The sequence below is a fragment of the Poecilia reticulata genome, chromosome 2 (genome assembly GCF_904066995.2).
Source record: "Poecilia reticulata chromosome 2, P_reticulata-male-v2, whole genome shotgun sequence".
Taxonomy (NCBI): domain Eukaryota; kingdom Metazoa; phylum Chordata; class Actinopteri; order Cyprinodontiformes; family Poeciliidae; genus Poecilia; species Poecilia reticulata.
In genome coordinates, this window is record NC_088831.1 from 44,871,875 (window position 1) to 44,891,875 (window position 20,001).

The following is a 20,001-nucleotide window of genomic DNA, read 5'->3' on the forward strand; positions in this document are numbered from 1 at the left end:
GTGTGAAACAGATGATTTTTGACTGGCGGTTGATGGTTCCGGGCCGGAGCGCTGGCCCGGAGCGCGGCCGGGCCAGCGCTCCGGCCCGGACTGGTTCTGACCCGAACAGAACCAGTCCGGGTCAGACTGGTTCTGTTCATGAGTCTGAAGTAGATCCAAATGGTTCTGCTACAAAAATCACATCATCACAACATGCAGCCAGTTCAGTCTCATCATGTTGAATATTTTATATACATATAATTCAAACCTTACAGTAAAAACTGCAATAAATTAAAGTTTAATATAAAATCAATTAAATTCAGTTTTTAAACAGAATTTAAGACGAATCATTAAAATGTATTCAAATAAAAATGGCTGCTGTTTTTGTCTTGTTTTGATCCCACTAGTTCAGGATGATGTGACACACACACACCCCACACACACCCCGACACACACACACACACACACACACCTCCACAGAATGAGGTGAGACTTTCACCTGCTCTATTTTAGCAACATCTATTTCAGGCAGCAACACTTTATGAGCTGTGATAAAGGGAAGCCAAATGACCTCTGACCTTTGACTAACTGGGAGTCTAATAAAAACAGGTGGGGGAGGGGATGTGAGGACAGCAGCCTGACCCCTTCCATAACACACACACTTCCTGTTTGAGTGTTTTGTCGGGTTGGCTCCTCAGGGCGTGGCGTCGCTTCCTTTTTTGGGTGGCACAGAAAGCGGCGCTCTGGTCTCGGAGCGACCGCGGCCGCCTCAGGGGAAACCTCGCTCCATGCCTGTGGCTCGGCCCAGGAATGTCTGCAGACCCGGGTTTCCTGGGCCCGGTTGGCTTCTCTGTTGTGATAATTTCACCGCAGATGATTTGGGCCATAAAACCGTCTCCCTTCACCATCGGCCATCATTTACACCCGGGTGGGGAGATTTTCAGGACATATTAAAACACAACAAGTTTATGAAGTGAGGATATTTTTGATGCAGAGCAGATCGTTGGGACGGTGCGGTCCGTCTCGATCCGTCTCGGCCCACAACAAAACAAGAGCAGCTTTGGTTCAGAGGTCTTTGTGCCAATGATAGCTCAGTCCTGTCAAACACAGAAACCTGTTTACACTGTGACATCTAGAGCGGATGGATCCGTCTTCATCCAACTGCTCAGCACCAAGACCTGCAGCCTCTGAACAGAACCAACCCAACCCTGGTGGGATCGAGTCCCAGAGCGGACCAAGCTCTCAGTCTGGTCCTACAGGAACCAGATGGCTGCACAAAACCCAAGAGCTGAGACGACCTCCACACATCACGCCACAGCGAATCTCCACGTCCACGAAACACAAATCTATTTAGACAAACTAAAAGGTCCAACATCATTGGATGGTCTGTAAAACTCTCAGTCCTTGTACTAGACCTTAGAGTTCCAGATCGGGTCAGAACGGGTCGATGCGGTTCAGCATTCTGCCTGTTTCTGCATCACTCCTTCAGCTATAGGTTCACAGGACAACGGTACGGTTAGGGCGGAGCTACAGGCGTCACAGCACCGACAACAGCCAGTCGGTCAGTGGTCAGTCAGTCCATTGACTGATGGACAGAAAGACGTCACTGCTTGTGACAACCACACTTGTCGCACTAGGATGATGTTTGGCATTTTGGGTTTACCTCTGGCCACCAAGTGAGAGTCCAGTTTCTCTCTCTGGGCCTCTCCGCTCCCTGGCTTCACTCTCAGTGGTTAATGTCTGTTATAGCCAAGTTGGGTGTGTCTCCAGTGTGTGACTGGGAGCTGTGGTCGACGCTCTGATGATGTCATTGTGTGCGTCCCCAAACCAGTTTCTCCAAAATCTCTCAGTCTACTTGTTCGTTCCGGTTTGGCCCGTCCAGTTGGCGTTGTATGAACTCTTCCTCCACAATTTAAACCTCAAGGTTTGACCATAGAATTAGCCATTTGCAACTCGCCGTCTCACCATCTACTACAGTCTCACCATGATGGTGGCATAAATCTACGAGCCAATCAATGAATGTGGTCTGCTGCCAATCAAATCATCTGCACAGTATCCAGCTTGGACCGGCTGGTACCAACCCTGAGGTGGTTCCAAAAATGAGGAAGGACCACAGAAATCTGGTGGACTGGGGAAGAACTGGTTAAAGCCCATGGAGGAGAGTCATAAAACGGCGCACCGACCCGTTCCGACTCGCCAACCAGCACCGACCCGTTCCGACTCGCCAACCAGCACCGACCCGTTCCGACTCGCCAACCAGCACCGACCCGTTCCGACTCGCCAACCAGCACCGACCCGTTCCGACTCGCCAACCAGCACCGACCCGTTCCGACTCGCCAACCAGCACCGACCCATTCCGACTAGCCAACCAGCACCGACCCGTTCCGACTCGCCAACCAGCACCGACCCGTTCCGACTCGCCAACCAGCACCGACCCGTTCCGACTCGCCAACCAGCACCGACCCGTTCCGACTCGCCAACCAGCACCGACCCGTTCCGACTCGCCAACCAGCACCGACCCAACACCAACCCGTTCCGCTCAGTAAGAACGAAGCACAGAAGAACCAGCATTTAATCAGCTGTTCCACCTGAACAATGTTTGCAGAGCTTTACTCCTCTTGAATATTTGGACCGAATAAAGACTCTGGTTCTCACCATCGGTGGTGTCCTCGCAGAGCTGGTTGAAGTTTTCATAGGAATCCCAGCGAATCAGAGGATCCTGGGTGTTGTAGTCAACCGAGACGGTCGGCCCGTTTTCCAGGTGGTCCATACCTTGACCAGAAGTACAAAGAGAAGGAGCAGAAGACGTGAATGTCTTTACATCAGAAGCTTGGACTCAAAGACAGGTTCGAACTCACTGATGCTTACCATGGATTTTCTCTGGTCCAAAGGAGAAAATAAACTCTACTTTTCCATATTCTGGAAACCTGTCATCTGAACAAAGGAAGCGTTTTAAAGCATGAATCATCTCTACAACAGGTGAAACCCAGAGAAGCTCCCTGTACCTTTAAACGTCTCATCCAGCTCGTCCTTCCCAAACACGATTCCCAGGTCATGGATGGCACAGGTGTGGAACTGGACCCGGAATATCACGTCTCTGCAGGGGCTGCGGTAGCGTTTGTGGTAGCACTTCAGCTGGGGGTCAAACAGTGCAGACAGAGGTCAGCTTCAGACCGCTGGATGGTTCTCAGACTGCTACAGCACCGCATGTCCTGATACCTCTGACCCAGGAGCCTGTCTGGGTGGCAGGAATGAGCACAGAGACGCTATGTGGTGCTGGAGCACATGACCTTTAACCTCTCTACAAAGGAAGCGTCCTTCTGAGAACAATATTTAAAATGTCTTTATATTGTGTGACCCAAAGTAGCATTGGGCTACATTAACAAGTTGTCACATTTATGTAATGGTGCTTGATTAAAGCTTGTTAGCATGTGGCTAATGGTTTGAACTTCAAGCCTTTTCCCCACTTGAACACCAGGCCCCCAAAATGTCTGCGCACAGCCCTGGATACAGGATTAGAGCCTCGAAGTGAGACCAGAGGTACCACCAGAACCCTGAGCCGAACCGCAAACTCAACAAAGAAAACTTTCTCTGGTGGAAGAGGCAGCTTCTTTTAACACGTCTGGAAAATCTGAAGGAATATGAAGTTTGTCTCTCGCCGTTATCATCCTTATGCTGAAGCACGGAAGTGGCAGCATAATGCTCATTTCTAGAGTTTTGGCTCCAGACAGATCAAGAAGAAAACCTTAAATAAATACAAAACTGGTCGATTTAAAACAACCAAATGTTCACATTTCTTTCCAGAAGGAACCAAAAACAAAAATATGAACAAATTACATTTTTCCAAATGTGCTTTTAGAACCTGAGGGAACATGGTTATTATGTCCTAACTGCTCTGAACCAGAAGCAGCTTCTTCCTGTTTCCTCTATAAACATGAGATCTGGACCCGTGTTCACATTCAGGAATGATTCAGTCACAACATCGAACGATTCTTTTTCTGGATTCAGTTTTATAATCAGCCAGTTTCTCCTGGATGACCAGCAGCAGCTCAAATACTGAGAAATCTGATTTTTTTTTTTCTTGCTCATTAAACGCATCAGTGACCAAACTGAGTTCAATAAAAAATCATCTAAATGCTAATAGATGATTTGATGCATTAATTTAGTCCCTCTGTTTTCTACCGGATGGAAAACCAGAAGCTATTTTTGTTTTTGTCGTTTGATGTTCATTAGAAATAAGAAATTAACCTAAATGTGCAGAAATTCATTCAGTTTGTACGTCCAAAAATGAATCGGCATCAATGTTCAGGATAAATTTCCATCCTAAAGTTAAATCTGAGACCCCGGGCCCCCCTGGGGCTTGGCCCCCGGCCCACAATGACATCATCTCCGTTCCTGTAATCACAACAACAAGAAGCATCAGGCGGCGCTCCATCTGATCATTAATTCAGTAGAATCCATTAGTCCGCCTTAAACACGGGATGAGATACGAGTTTGGGTCTGTGGCCAGAAGCAGAACCGCAGAGTGGTTGTTCTGATGGACCCGGAGGACTCGGCTCATGGAGAACTTTATGGTTTCAGCGACAGGATGGAAATAAAACCAACAACACGACTGGCGGTCCGGTTCTCCTAAAGAACCGGTTCTCAGGGTTAGCGCAGTCCGCAGCGGCACACTGCTGCATCGCGGCTTCCAGAAACACATCGTGTGCCAACGAGGCTCTACAAACAGGCCTGCAGTCTCTCCCCTCGTTTTACTGCTTCTGTCAATAATCCCCCGTTCGTACGGCTCCGGCTCTTCCTCGGCCGTCCTGTTGGGAAAAAACCAACGAGATTCCCCAGAACCCGGACTCCCTCTGCCTGCTGGGCCCGACGCTTTTAACGGGATCTAAAATGATCATTACTGAGGAAAATATAGAATTTTAAACGTGTTTCTGGTCAGGAAGAGGTTTTTATGGGGTTCCATTGTAAAGTTACAGAGTGCAGCAGGGTTCCGTTGCTGAGCCCGGCGGTACGGATGCCGGGGCCGGGATCCAGCAGCCCACCGAGTTTTTGAGTGAAAATTTTGAAACATCACTAGGTAGTTATGTTATTGGATGACGATGTTAACAATACCAACTAAAGTCTTAAAGGCGAACATTAAAAAACCCCTAAAATAAACAAACGATGCTTAACCTGGTGGGGGCGCAAGTAAAGCCTGGCGGCCCGCCAGGCTGATAATACTCTGCAGGAAACGTAAGCAGAAATTTGAGTCATTTAGCTTATAAGAACATAAAGAGGGGATTCATAATTTCACCATGTTATTCATTCCTAAATGCCACAGTTTCAAATTAAATATTTAGATTCAAAGTAAATATTTGTTTAGCTAAATGTTTAGCTTGCTAGCTAAACATTTAGCTGCACATCTGAGCTTGTGGACAACAGAAAGGAAAGTTTAAAGAAATGACCAGCTAAATATATTCCATGCATAGTGAGGACACACAGATATGAACATTTGGGCTTTTAACTGATATTTTTTACATATTATTATTCATTAAACATCAAATGTTGGCTTCCCATGACTAAACGTTTATTGATTTAGATCCAAACATTCCAAAGGAAAGTTCCTGGGAAGTTTCTGGACATTTACTGGAACCAGTTGGAACCTGAACTCCTTCCCAGTCACCACCTGCTCTGTGGCTCGGCTCAGTTCTTACCAGGATGTCTCCTTTCAGAAGAAGACCAGGCTCAATGGTGATGCAGATGCTGGTCTGGCTGTCACCTTGAACGTTGCTGCAGGAAGAAGAGACAAAATGTCAGATGATGACATCATCTTACTGGTTACAGTGGTGGAAACGGCCAACGCCATCCCACTGCCTGGGTGGATATGAGCCGATTCGTTCTTCAGGAGTGACTACCTGGTGCAGAAAGGTCCGGAAGGTTTTCTAACCTAACGGGGGAAAAGGCATGTTGGGAGTAAAATGACCAAGGAGCTCAGTGAAGATCTGAGATTTACAGAAGTTGGGAAATCTTCTTGTAGATTCCCAACTCATCGGTTTAAAGCGTTTCTTCAGCTCTTCTTACCATAGAAGAAGAGCTGAATCGTCTCCTCGGTTGAAAGGAAGTTGTGTTTCCCCTCTGACCGTGGGAACCCTGAAGGGTCCTCATGTAGGAACAACCCTGAGGGCGTCCACACAGATGCCCGACTGCCTCATTCATTGGCTCTCTAGTCACAAATGAATATCCTATACCTCCTATACGAGAGAGGAGGGGATACTACTAGGCAATAAAGGACAATCAGGGGCTTTATTATCCAGCCCTTACGAGTTCTCCATCCCTGGAATCTTGTAAAAGCGTTTGAGCGTGAGCATCTGTGAGGACTTACTAGATCCCAGATGTGTAGACGGGCTGCATGGCCTGGTAGATTTTCAGGAAGGGACGGCAACCTGCGGCAGAAACAGCTGTTAGAAAACGGCTGGAGGCGTCGGATGAGGTGGAGAGCCGGATGGGACACTGACCTCCTTTGGACTCAAAGTCTGGGATGCCGTGCATGATGACGTGATGAAGGAACAGCGGTTTGTTGTTGATCTTGATCTGGCCGGAGAGTAAGCCGCTGAAATACTCCACATACCTGAAGGATCAGAGAACCAGAACCACAGATCACAGATGATCTACAGTCATTGTTGGTTACATGCTGGACCTGTAAACAAACAAGATCACATGGTCATTGGGTCACTGACCTTTTCTGAGACGGCTGGCCCACAGGAAGAACTTTGTCTTCGTAGAAGCGCTTCATGGCGAAGCGGTCCAGAGCCTGGTCAGCGCTGCAGCAGACAGAGGCCAGGTTAGGACGTCTGCAACCAGCAGAGCCGCTTACCGTAACCACCACCACCTTCATGATTAACGTAGCAATGTTACCGTTTCTAAGGCGTCCATCTTGTATTTGTAAATCTGATTTACCCATAATCCATCAGATTCATCACATTCAGGCAGCCTGCTGCTAATAAAGGCTCTCAGGCTGCTTACTGTCAGCTTCAGAAAAGCTTCCAGGATAATCAGATTAAGGCAGAAACTGGAGCTTGTGAAGGGAGCCGATCTGAAAACATCATGTGTTCGTCTGATTGTTACCGTTTGATCCTAAAAACAAACCCATGAAAAAAAGAGCAGAGACCGTCTGGCATAATCCGAGTCTTATGATGCAGAGACAGTTTTAGCTAACTCGCTGCTTTCTGCTCATAATTATATGGAGCGTATCTCAGCGTTTGCTGCTCCTGAGGAAGATGTGTGAACTGAGAGCATCACATGTTTGGCTCCTCATCGTCCGGTCATCAACATGGCGCCTGATCGGAGACTCCAGACCCACCTGGCAGAAATGTTGCTGTAGTGCATGTAGGCTGCCACCACCACGCCGGTTCTGCCCCGGTTCCCCTGAAAACAGACCAGAGAGGCATCAGTAAGGAGAGCGCCGTCCAGCAGCAGCCCAATTTAAAATCACTTGTTAACTTTTTCAGCCAAGAGGTTTCTGAACCTAAAACCTGAAAACAGGCGATGGACGGATGCTATGACAGTGTGAAGCAGTTTGAAGGGTTTCCTGGCTGCTGTTTTCTCTGGTTTCTGGCATCGGTCGGAGTGATTCCCTCCCGTTTCTCTCTGCAGCAGATCGGTTGGAGTGATTCCCTCCCGTTTGGTCGGAGTGATTCCCTCCCGTTTCTCTCTGCAGCAGATCGGTTGGAGTGATTCCCTCCCGTTTGGTCGGAGTGATTCCCTCCCGTTTGGTTGGAGTGATTCCCTCCCGTTTGGTTGGAGTGATTCCCTCCCGTTTCTCCTCAAAGCGTTTCTGCCTTATAAACTGCAGCTGCTCGATCCGCGCCGAGGCAGTGGAAATGATTTGTTGATCTGCTGAAACCCGACATGGCCCGGTTCCCTCCAAGCTACATTTCCCAACTTTTAGAGCAAAATAATAATAATTTTAAAAAGTTGCAGTCGTCATGGCAACCTCCCAGTGGGAACGCAGCCTGAAAACGAGGAGAGCGGCGGGTCTGACAGGAAAACATCCAGGCGTTCGGAGATTTGGGGGCATCAGCTCGGTAATTGCTCTTGGATGTCGTTTTTATTGGCGCCAGATGAGTGCGGCTCGCCACAAAAGTTTAACGTGAAGCAACAACAGGGAAATATTGGTCAAGTTGAGATTTTGTGGCACTGTTGAGGGCGAAAGAGTAAATAAAGCCGAGCAGCCATGATGACGGTTCTGATTGTGTTTTCCTAAGCCTGCGAGTGGAACCTGACCCAAACAAACACCCCGCCCCGTTCCACCAGGACGGGCATCAGAGAGCAGCCCACAGCCCCCCCTGCTGTCTGCAGAGGGAACTGCACCCGGCCCAGCCTCACCTTGTTGTGGATCACCACCACGTTGTGGCTGTCCGCGCTCAGCCACGTGTCCATGGCCTTACAGATGCTGCAGATCTTATCCAGAGCCGGAGCGTGGTGGTCAGGCCAGCCGAAGTCCAGCACCTGGGAGGGAGGAAGAGGAGGATACGATGAAGAGCAACCAGGATGTGGGAGGGACGAGTGGAGAGCAGAAACTCACCTTCGGATTGAGCTGACTGATGTCATAGCGCTTCTCACTGAGGTTGAAGAGCTGAACATAAACAAAGGAAATATTAACAGAGGCGTTTTGACGCATTAGAGAGACTAATTCATTTTGTCAAGTTTATATTTTTTTATATCCTAGTTTTGTTAAAATCCTTAAAAAATCAAAAGCATGTGCTTTGGTGGCGCAGGGGCAAAGCACAACCCATGTAATGAGGCCTTAGTCCTCATGCCAGTGGTCGCAGGTTCGATTCCCGGCCTGGTGACATTTGCCGCATGTCCTCCCCCTCCCTCATAACCCTCCTTCCTGTCTAACTACTTTCAAATAAAGACAACTAGAGCCAACAAAACCTTTTAAAAAATCAAACGCATCTGCTTAGTTTAGTGGAAGATGATGCTAAAGCACATAATGCTAAAGCACATAATGCTAAAGCACTACATGAACATGGATTTACCAGAAGCTAATGCTAAAGTGCTGCCATGTGTCATAAGGAAATCGTGATGAAGCCCCTCAAAACGATTCAGAAATGTGAATTTTTGCAAGTATTTCTTGAAATAACTCTCCTGGTTAGTTATGTAAATGCTAAAGCGCTAAGCTAAAAATTAGCTCTGTAATTAGCAGAAGGTGGAAACGTCTCCAAAGCTACAGTTAATGAACTAGTGGCATGGATCTCCATGACAACCATCAGATGCTACCTACAGGCTAACTGCTGCTTGGAAAAAGCCTTTCTTCCTTTTACCATCACAAACGTAAACGTGTGGTTTGCTGGACTTTAGCGTTAGCTGAGTCTCAGAAAATGTTTCCGCCGGTCGAGTTTGGACAGGAACCGTTCATGATGGCAGCTGGACATGAAGCTGAAGCACATGAGAGAGTTCTGGTACCAGGTAGCTGTGTCCGTGTTTGGAGCGCAGCATGGAGGCCACCTCCCTCAGGTTGGCGGCGTAGCTCTGCTCCTCCACGCTGCTGGGGAACGACACGGAGATGATCCGCTCTGTGATGTAGATCAGGTCCAGTTCGTAGCCTTCGTCCAGCGCCTGGAGGAGACTGGCGCTCCTGCAGGCAGACAGCACAGATCAGAGACGTTAGCAGCTCTGCCGCTCGCTCACATTCCTTCACCTCAAACATCCTAATATGGAGAAGGCAGAGCCTGCAGCATAAACACCGAGTCCACGGCGACATCAGTCACTTCCTGCAGCTGATCGCTGACGCACCGTGCGGCCGCACAGCGAGAGGGGATTCAGAGAAATGTGAGCGCCTCACAAGTTCATCATGTGATGAAGGGAAGGATTCTGACGGGACGGCTCGGAGTCAGATCGGGTCAGTTAACACGAGTCAGAGGAGAAGAGAACCAGAACTGACTAACTGGGTCGTTAAGTTTGAATTAATCCGACAGAACGAAACCTAAACCTTTTTTTTACAGATCCAACGTCTAAATTGGTCCCTAAAGGTTCCATCATGTTTAATTCTACAATATTTAACCTAAACAGGTCTCAGTGCTGCCCTCATTGGGCTGAATGTTGGTACTGCAGTTGGGTTTTCTTACTGGTTCCAGCGTCGCTCAGCCCCACATTCTGGTGTAAAACCAACTCGCCCCCTGGTGGCGAGTCAGGAGGTGGAGTAGCAGCCTTGCTAGCACTGATTGTTAGCGTTACTAAACTTGTGTGATTCATTTCTAATGTGGGTCGCCTCTCTGGTTTGTCAGCTGCTGTTTTGAAAAAAGTCGCCAGATTTATTGTTGAAAGACAGAAATCTAGAATCTTTTCTCAGTTTTCATCTTAAAACGTTGCTAAACGATCACTAGTTCCTTTTTATAAAACGTTTCTCGATTTGTCACAAGTAGTTTTTGGAGAAACAGTCTGAAAAGTCAACAACAAACATGGCTTCCTGATCTTTACTTCTCCATTTTTATCACTAGTTATTGGACAGACTGATGAGACCAGAGAAACTGTCCGTTTGCACATGTTGAGGCAAGCGGACAGCAAACCCACCTGGACGGTCGTCTCCGTGACTCCACGCTCTTTGAGGATTTTGTTGAACCCTGAAAATGACAGAAAACCAACAAACATCAGAAATCAGAGATAAACGCTTCGATCTAAACTGATGAACTGAAACCTGATGGGAGAGAAACAGAGAATCTGTAGAAAAACATGTCAGAGGCCCGAGATTCACCAGGACCAGGACCAGAACCAGGAGTTCCGATCAGATCGGTCTGATCTACTGGGAGGAAAACCCGACTAACTGGGACTGGAGGAAACACAGCTGGAAACCACAGAATTTACACAACTCAAACCTTGAAGGGAAAACGGTTCAGCTCAAGGATTTTCCAGGATTTCAAAGCAGGGAGCTGAGTTTCTACGGGGTCTGGAAAACCATCCAACCAATTATCCATCCATCCATCCATCCTGATCTTCATTTGGACTCAGATCTCTTCTTCTCTTACTCAGTAAAGTTTACAGCAGTAGAACCATCTAACAGAGCAACTTCCTGTTTCTACAGGAAGTTGCTCTCCGCCTGCAGCTCGGATCTTTACGGTTCTCCTTCATGGTTCAGTCAGCAGATCAGAGCGAAACAGTAAAAACCTCAACATGATGGAGACCATGAGCCTGTGTGTGTGTGTGTGTGTGTGTGTGTGTGTGTGTGTGTGTGTGTGTGTGTGTGTGTGTGTGTGTGTGTGTGTGTGTGTGTGGTTTCTGGTTCACATGACGTGTTCCTGCAGCAGCAGGGAGGTTTGGATCTGGAGGTGGCTGACTGTGTTTGGCTCCACTGAACCCGACAGAGATGGAGGCCCGGGAGGCCCAACCCCCTGCCCCCTCCTGGTGGGGGGCGGGGGGGTCACATGACCCTGAGGGGATGGGGTGGGTTAACCCCTTGTGCTCCTCCAGCAAACTGAACCCATCTGCAGCAGCAGGAAGATCTCAGAGTGAAAAACGATCCGAATGAGGAGCTGGTTACCATGGAGACCGTGACGACTAACCAGTCCGCTCCCTGAGATAACCAGATAAAACTCCCAGTCTGGCTACCAGGTTCATCCCCTCAGACTCTTGACTCATATTCACCTCCAACGTTTATTTGTCAAAACTGCTGGAACTCAGAAGCAGCTGCTGGTTCAATGAGCTGCACAAACTGCTGGTCCCACATCATGACTACCCCACCGCTCTACCCAGAACCTGATCCAGCGTCTCCATAGCGATCAGGTCTTCTTAAATAAAGGCACGTAGAGCAGAAGGTTTCCCATGAGAAGCAGCCAGAAGATCCTGACATTCTGCAGGGGAACGTCAGGAAAGCAGCATTCCTCCATTCTGATGATTACAGGAAAGCTCCCGGGGGATTCATGGGAATCTGGAGATCCAGGCGATACGCTCTAATGAGGACATTCCTGCAGGCCGAGCCGCAGCATAAAACAGGCATTTTTAGGCGCTTCGGACTGCGTGGGTTTGCTCCTGCAGTTCCCACGAAGCTGCAGCCGAACCGGGCCGGCACAGAACCACCCGATCGTTAGCCTCCGGCTTCCAGCATGGAGAGCAGCTCTGCTTTCCTGAATGGAGCTTTTTATGAGCCACAACGTTTCAATCAAAGTGCAGCCATGTGGGTAAGTAAAGGAAATCAAACTTTCACTGTCTGGGTTGTAAAAACGTGAAGCAGCAGAAACCATCGGCGCTCCCTTAAATCCTGAAGCTGTGGCGGTTAAATCCGCCTCCAGGTCGACCCGACCCGGCCCGGCAGCGGGACAGACGCCCCGCGTGAATCCTGGAGAGGCGGAGGAGGTGGGACCAGATGAGAACCATCTGGAGGCCGACTTCACAACCAGCCCAACAAATTACACATCAGAGACAGAGCTGGAGGATGGAGGAGCACCGAGCCGAGCCGAGCCGAGCCGCGGCCCGGCCGCATCCTACCTTCCTGAAGAGGTGACCTGTGCTCCAGCGCCATGCCCCCCTCAGGGAGGACAGCCGCCGCCGCAGAGAGCCGCCGCGGTTCATCTCCGGCGCAGCACTGAACTTTCCTCCGGAGACCTCTCCCTTTTCCCTCTCAGCCCAGCAGAAAAAAAGTTCTAATTTTAGGCCAGCCGGGCCGAGCAGAACTCCTCCGCCCCCTCCGCCCCTCGCGCTCCGGCCTCCCTCCCCCTCCAGCCAGCTCTGCCCTGATGCTCAGCCTCCCCGTCTCCAAAGCTCCCCCCCATGTGGGACTGAAGCGTGTTTGTTCACAGCAACATCGTTTTCTCTCCATGAATCTGAGGATCAGAGGTGGAAAGAGAAGCAGAGAGGAGGCGAAGCGCTGGAGTCATGAGGCGACCGATTGTTGCTGCGAGGCAAAGCGAAGCCGGCGCCCGCCTGACATCAGCGGCGGAGCGACCCGAACTCGCCGCCCTGCAGGAAGCATCACAGGCAGAACCTCTAGTCCTGTTTTCTGCTCCCAGTTTGGATCGAGGCTAAAAGTAGAAAACCTTGTTTAGAAACCGAGCGGGCGCTCCAGTCTGGGCGAAGTTCGGAAATGCCGATAAAAGCGACCACACACACAAACAAAGACAAACCGTGGGATTCTGCTTTGGAAAGAAACCGCCAGAGGAAAACGAGTCCAAACCAAACAGAGTCTGAGGATCCAGGATGTGAGAAACCCAGAGCTGAGGCTGATAACCTGATTTTACTGGTCGAGGTTTGGATGTCGGATTATTCATCTGCTGCACATTTCTGGAGTAACGAGGATCAGAGACTTTAACGATAATAAAAATGATATAAAACTTTAACCTGCACCACACTTATAAAGAAAATATTTATAATTTTTAAAAAATTAGAGCAAAAAACACTGAAATAACTAATAAAAGTAGCTAGAAATAAAATAAAAATAACAAAATAATGAAAAATAATAGTAATAATCAATGATAATTTTCATAGCAAAATAAATACAATAAAAAAAAAAATATATATATATATATAAACCATGTTAATGACAACACTAAAAACAGTTATTAGAAATAATAATCCATCCCCAGTGAGGTCAGGAGGTGCTGCTGCCTGGGCGTGAGGCGGGGTCACAGGTCACCTGGACAGGTCACCTGTCTGTCGCTGGGCAACACAGAGACACACACTCACACACTCACACACTCACACACTCCTAGGGAGAATTTAGAGACCAATTAACCTGACAGTCACGTTTTTGGAGAACCGGAGAGAATCGACCATAAACAGGGAGAACATGGAGACTCCATGCAGAAAGACCAGGAATCGAACCCAGAACCTTCTGCTGCAAGGCAACAGCTCCACCCACTGCACCACTGTGCAGCCCGAAATAATCATTCCAATAGTGAAAACAAACAGTAATAAATAGATAATAATAAATGATACTTATGATACAGAAAAAAATTAAATCCATAAAAAATAAACATTGAACAATAATAATAATAAAGTAAATAATACATTTATTATAATGATTTTAACAATATAGATCTACAATTAAACAGATAAAGTCATTATAAAATAATAATATGAATATGAAATAATAAAAGTTAATACAAATAATTTAAAAACTGAAGCTGGTAAAGATCTCAGCTCCAGGATTCTGTTTCATCCAACTGATCCGTGAGAAGAACTGATTCCTGGACGGTCTAATCCAAGTAAGGACTGGATGACAGCATGAACAAAGAATCAGTGACGGCGCGTATGGACTCACCATGGTGTCTACATGCTTGAGAGCGAGGCTGCTGCTCGGAGCCTGAGGAGGAGCACAAAACGGAAAATCATCAACATGAGACACAAAAACTACAGCAATCAGTAAACTACATATCTAAGAGCCGGCGGCGGCGGCGGCGGCGGCGGCGGCGGCCATGATGTCGCTCAGTGAGTCAGACTCATTAATCTCCCAACTGGACAAATATTTACACAAAGAGACAAAACCACCGAAATCAGCCAAGACCAGAGGATCCACGGCCTTATACAGCAACGGACAGAGAGAGAGGGGCGAGCAAGAGAGAGGGGCGAGTGAGAGAGAGGGGCGAGCGAGAGAGAGGGGCGAGCGAAAGAGAAGGGCGAGCGAGAGAGAGGGGCGAGTGAGAGAGAGGGGCGAGCGAGAGAGAGGGGCGAGTGAGAGAGAGGGGCGAGCGAGAGAGAGGGGCGAGCGAGAGAGAGGGGCGAGCGAAAGAGAAGGGCGAGCGAGAGAGAGGGGCGAGTGAGAGAGAGGGGCGAGCGAGAGAGAAGGGCGAGTGAGAGAGAGGGGCGAGTGAGAGAGAGGGGCGAGCGAGAGAGAGGGGCGAGCGAGAGAGAGGGGCGAGCGAGAGAGAGGGGCGAGCGAGAGAGAGGGGCGAGCGAGAGAGAGGGGCGAGTGAGAGAGAGGGGCGAGCGAGAGAGAGGGGCGAGTGAGAGAGAGGGGCGAGTGAGAGAGAGGGGCGAGCGAGAGAGAGGGGCGAGTGAGAGAGAGGGGCGAGCGAGAGAGAGGGGCGAGTGAGAGAGAGGGGCGAGCGAGAGAGAGGGGCGAGCGAGAGAGAGGGGCGAGCGAAAGAGAGGGGCGAGCGAGAGAGAGGGGCGAGTGAGGGAGAGGGGCGAGCGAGAGAGAGGGGCGAGCGAGAGAGAGGGGCGAGCGAAAGAGAAGGGCGAGCGAGAGAGAGGGGCGAGTGAGAGAGGGGCGAGCGAGAGAGAAGGGCGAGTGAGAGAGAGGGGCGAGTGAGAGAGAGGGGCGAGTGAGAGAGAGGGGCGAGTGAGAGAGAGGGGCGAGTGAGAGAGAGGGGCGAGCGAGAGAGAGGGGCGAGCGAGAGAGAGGGGCGAGCGAAAGAGAAGGGCGAGCGAGAGAGAGGGGCGAGTGAGGGAGAGGGGCGAGTGAGGGAGAAGGGCGAGCGAGAGAGAAGGGCGAGCGAGAGAGAAGGGCGAGTGAGAGAGAGAGAGAGGGGAGTGGACGGGGGGACGGAGGGAGGGAAGAAAAGCTTCCTCATCACCATGCTGCCTGAATTCTGACCAACTTTTGGGTTTTTGGGACAAAACGGGTCATCAGGGTTTAGATTATCCATCAGAATCAGTTTACATCTCTGGGCTGAACCCGGCCAGAACCAGAACCAGAACCTGTGTCTGACCATGGCATGATGTCAGTATCGGATCAGATGTGAAGCTAAAGCCAGCAGCTGCTAACCTTGAATAAATTATGGAGCTACATTATGGCCAAGAAGTTTATTTTTTAAAATAAATAAAAGTGAAAAAAACTGTTTCAAAACTTTGAAAAACGATATGAAACTGAACAAAAATCTAAACATGAAAAAAGATTTGCAACTAAATAATCTTTTCTTTTTGTTGCAAAAAATCATTTTGAAACTGAAAAAAAAGTGAAAAAAAAAATGGAAGTCATAAATTTGAAACTGAAAATTTTTTTACAAATATTTTCAAGTCAACGTTTTTTTTCAGTGTTGTAATTTTTTTTTACATTTCTTTTTTAAACAAACATTGTCCTCAATGTAGCTCCATAGCTCAGTAGATCTAGGTGTTTTATCTGGGTGGAGCCTATTACAGAGGCTATGATTGGTTGAGCAATATCGTCATCTGCAGAGAAAGAGGTGTTTGTTTTGGTCCAACATTGGGAGTGGTGGAAGCGTCATACGGTTACCGCAGCAACCGGGACGCAAACAGGAAGTTGCCTTACATTTTTGTAGCTGCTCTTTGCATTTCATCAACATTTACAGTCAAATCAATCAGTCAATTACAGTCAATCAGTCGGCAGCAGCCACTCGATTATCCGTAAATTCTCTGGAAGTTTTGAGCATGTCTGGTTTGTCGCAGGCAGCAGAGCAGCCGCCTGCGTCGGCCCGCAGCATGACCTGCCTCTGCAGGGAGCCGCAGCATAAACAGACAGAAGTCAGGGGGTAAATTAAAGTCTGACCCAACGCCGAGAATACCCGGCGAACGCCCAGATGAAACCGCCGGCCTTCGTCCCTCCAGTCCTGGAAAGAGAGCCGCTGTGCCTGCAGGACGCAGCGGGCTGCTGTTAGCGGCGCTAAATGCAGCCTGCGGCGCGCAGCCACAGGCATCTCACACACACACACACACACACACACACACACACACACACACACACACACACACACACACACACACACACACACACAGCCTGTTGTGTGTTTATGCAGCCGGCTGCTTCTGCTTCAACGTGCGTTTCCTCTTTGTGTAATTGCAGCCAGATGGCCGGAGGAAGTGTGAGCGCGTTGGAGCCGACAGCAGAAAAACTTTGTTTGGTCCACATTCGGAGGAAAACACGGGAAGCTTTAGTTCACGTCTTCAGAGTCGAGTCGTTAGGAATATTCTAGTTTAAACATCTAAAAGTTTAGGTTTCAGTCAGTCGATGAAACTGGAGGCTCGGCTCGGACCTGAGCCCTGAGACTCCGGTCTCTCAGCAAAAGGAAGCTGGTCTGTGAAGGGATGATTATTAGTGATGTTGGGGGATCATTATGGGATGCTATCGGTCATAGCAACCTGTTCATGCTAGCTTTAGCTCCATAGTAACGACCAACTGAACGGCGTATTAAATGACTCATTTCAGAGGCAACTTTTATCGGGTTCAAACGATGAAGAGTTCAAAGCTGGAAACGCCTCGTTTTGTAGAATGAGCCAAATGAGAAGAAAACGCTGCGCTACAATTAAAACGCTGCGTTAGTGCTAAAACGATGCGTTAATGCTAAAACGCTGCGCTAACGCTAAAACGCTGCGCTACAATTAAAACGCTGCGTTAGCGCTAAAACGCTGCGTTAACGCTAAAACGCTGCGTTAGCGCTAAAACGCTGCGTTAATGCTAAAACGATGCGTTAATGCTAAAACGCTGCGCTACAATTAAAACGCTGCGTTAGCGCTAAAACGCTGCGTTAACGCTAAAACGCTGCGTTAACGCTAAAACTTTGCATTAGCGCTAAAACTTTGCATTAGCGCCACAGCTACTTCCTGTCCTCAACAGAAACATCACTGATTACAAAGACAAATATTTCAGTGATTAGATTCAGAAAGGATTTTTCTGTGCAGTCTCAAGATTCTGTTTAAATTATTTGAATGACAAAGGAAAAGACGATTTAAACAAAAAACATTTGATTTAAACACTTTTATAAAGTTTAACAGGTTAAATTTAAACAAAAATAGGTTTCTGCATGAAATCTTGCAACTTAAATCACCATTGTTAGGTTAGCCTGGCACTTTTTAAATAAAACATTTTTTAAAGAATTACTGTTTTCAAAATATAATTTTACAAAAAATTAAGCAGACTAAAATTGATTTTGATCATTTTGACTTGATTCATTATCACTAAGATTAGAAATTCTGATTCTCTGCAGAATAAAGTTATAATAAAGACATAATTTTATTTATTTTAAATAGATTCTCCACTTATTTGCTTCATTATAACAACAGATGATGTGGAAACCGTTCAGATCCGAGAGCGCCATCTTCTGTTCGCACCTGCTGGCGGTCCAGTCCAGTCTGGTCCAGTCCAGTCTGGTCCGGTCCAGTGTGGTCCGGGCCGATCCAGTCTGATCCGGTCGGGTCCAGTCTGGTCCGTTCTGATCCAGTCCGGTCTGGTCCAGTCCAGTCCGGTCCGGTCCAGTCTGATCCGGTCCGGTCCAGTCTGGTCCGATCCAGTCCAGTCTGGTCCGGTCTGATCCAGTCCGGTCCAGTGTGGTCCGATCCAGTCCAGTCCGGTCCGATCCGGTCCAGTCTGGTCCGATCCAGTCCAGTCCGGTCCGATCCAGTCCAGTCCGGTCTGGTACGGTCCGATCCAGTCCAGTCCAGTCCGGTCCGGTCCAATCCAGCCCAGTCCGGTCTGGTCCGGTACGATCCAGTCTGGTCCAGTCTGGTCCGGTCCGATCCAGTCCAGTCCGGTCCAGTCTGGTCCGATCCAGTCCGGTCCGGTCCGATCCAGTCTGGTCCGGTCCAGTCCGGTCCGGTCTGACCCAGTTGGTCATATTTATCCAAACCCCTGAGTCGACTGATTTTCACTTTAAAACTGATTTTAGTTTCTGGTTAAAACAAGTTTCCTCTATATTTGGTTCTGAAGCTGATTTTAAATCAGAAAATGTGATTTTACTGCAGCAGAGCAGAAATCTTTAGCACGGCCCCAAACACATGTGTGGCTCCTTCAGCGAGCCGGTCCGGTTCTCTGGAGTCGCTCCGCGGCCGTAAGCCGAGTCAGCTGAGCGTCAGCTTCTCATGTCAGACACTAAAAATAACGACTCGGCCAAGAAAACTTTGGTTTTTATCTCCTCTGAGGGAAACGGCTGAGAACAGAAACATCTCTGTCAAGACGACCCGGTTCCGCTCCGAGTTTCCAGAACTGAACCGGGAGATTCAAACCACCGGACCGGATCAAAACGTTCAGATAAACTCTGATAAACAATAAAAGCTTCTGAGGAGGAAACCAACTTCACTCATTCAGGTGCTGTGATGCAGGTAACACTTTTTCCTTCCACTGAACTTTCCATGAGCATTCCTAGAAATGAAATTTTATTATTCGGATTGCAGAGATAAATAAACTTTTATGATGTTTATAGTTCTGAGTTAACGATGTTTGGATCATTATTCCCTCTGGTTTGTTTTACTTTCACACATTTGTTATCAAGTGACATTTTATGGTGATAATTAGTTTAAAAGGCAGAAAAACGGCGGCCATCTTGAAAAATGGCAGTCATCCTGAAATGCTAATGGGAAATATGAGAAACATATGACCTGAATGTTTATGTTTGTGTTCATACTAAACAGATTTTTACAGTAATAATCTGCTTAATGGGCCCAGCGCACCGCCTCCATATTGCGCCCCAACCCAGCACAGTCCATCTTTTAAACCCCTTTCATGTCAAATCCTTTTTTTTTTTTGGCCACTTAATGAACTAAAATGTGTTTAAAGTGACAGCGACTTGTAACCATGGCAACAAATCTGTTGGGCGGGTCTCCAGATATGTAAAACTGCAGGAAGAAAAAGAAACTGCATAACCAGTCTGGTGCTGGAGGTAAACAGGAAACCAGAGAGGCAGGCGGCGCCCTCTGCTGGAGGGATGAAGGAACTGCATGTTTGCTTCAGAGGCAGCGCGGGACACAAAGGGTTAAAAAAACCAAACAGGTTGTAAATGTTTCCCAAAATGGAAGCAACAGAAAAACTTCACTGATTTTAAACTAGATTCACTTTAATTCTCTGATTAAAGTGTTTGGTTCAAACACTGCAGGGAAAAACTCAACAGACTCAACTTCCCAGAATTCCCTGTTCTTCCATTTAGAAACGATGAAGTTCAGCAGGGAGATACGGCAAAAGGCACCACAGATGGAAAGAGAGAGAGACAACGGACAAGAAAAGAAAGGATAAAAGAAGGATAGAGGGAAGAGAAGAAGCAAGGAAACAAGGAAGGGAGAAAGCAAGAAAAGGAGAGGTCAGAAGAAAGAGGAGGGAAGGAAAGAAAGAGGACAACAGGTAAGAAAGGTAGCAAAGAAGGAAGAAAGGAAGAACAGAATGAG

General features: G+C 48.1%; 1 protein-coding gene across 18 annotated transcripts in view; it reads right to left on the minus strand.

The window, feature by feature from the left end:
• Positions 1–20,001, minus strand: part of tns1b (tensin 1b) — a 126,660-nt gene that overhangs the window by 27,530 nt on the left and 79,129 nt on the right. For 12 of the 18 annotated variants that reach the window (XM_081604728.1, XM_081604727.1, XM_081604731.1 and 9 more), the window contains 13 exons: positions 14,213–14,254; positions 10,534–10,583; positions 9,427–9,598; positions 8,543–8,593; positions 8,344–8,466; positions 7,319–7,383; positions 6,696–6,779; positions 6,474–6,586; positions 6,341–6,401; positions 5,673–5,748; positions 2,985–3,114; positions 2,846–2,913; positions 2,635–2,755 (listed from right to left, as the gene is read on the minus strand). In XM_081604728.1, coding sequence (XP_081460854.1) covers positions 2,635–2,755; positions 2,846–2,913; positions 2,985–3,114; positions 5,673–5,748; positions 6,341–6,401; positions 6,474–6,586; positions 6,696–6,779; positions 7,319–7,383; positions 8,344–8,466; positions 8,543–8,593; positions 9,427–9,598; positions 10,534–10,583; positions 14,213–14,254 — 1,156 coding nt within the window. Of the gene's footprint in view, positions 1–2,634; positions 2,756–2,845; positions 2,914–2,984; positions 3,115–5,672; positions 5,749–6,340; positions 6,402–6,473; positions 6,587–6,695; positions 6,780–7,318; positions 7,384–8,343; positions 8,467–8,542; positions 8,594–9,426; positions 9,599–10,533; positions 10,584–12,441; positions 12,587–14,212; positions 14,255–20,001 lie in introns of those variants that run through there. The other 6 variants (XM_081604722.1, XM_081604738.1, XM_081604733.1 and 3 more) reach the window with 2 other exon arrangements.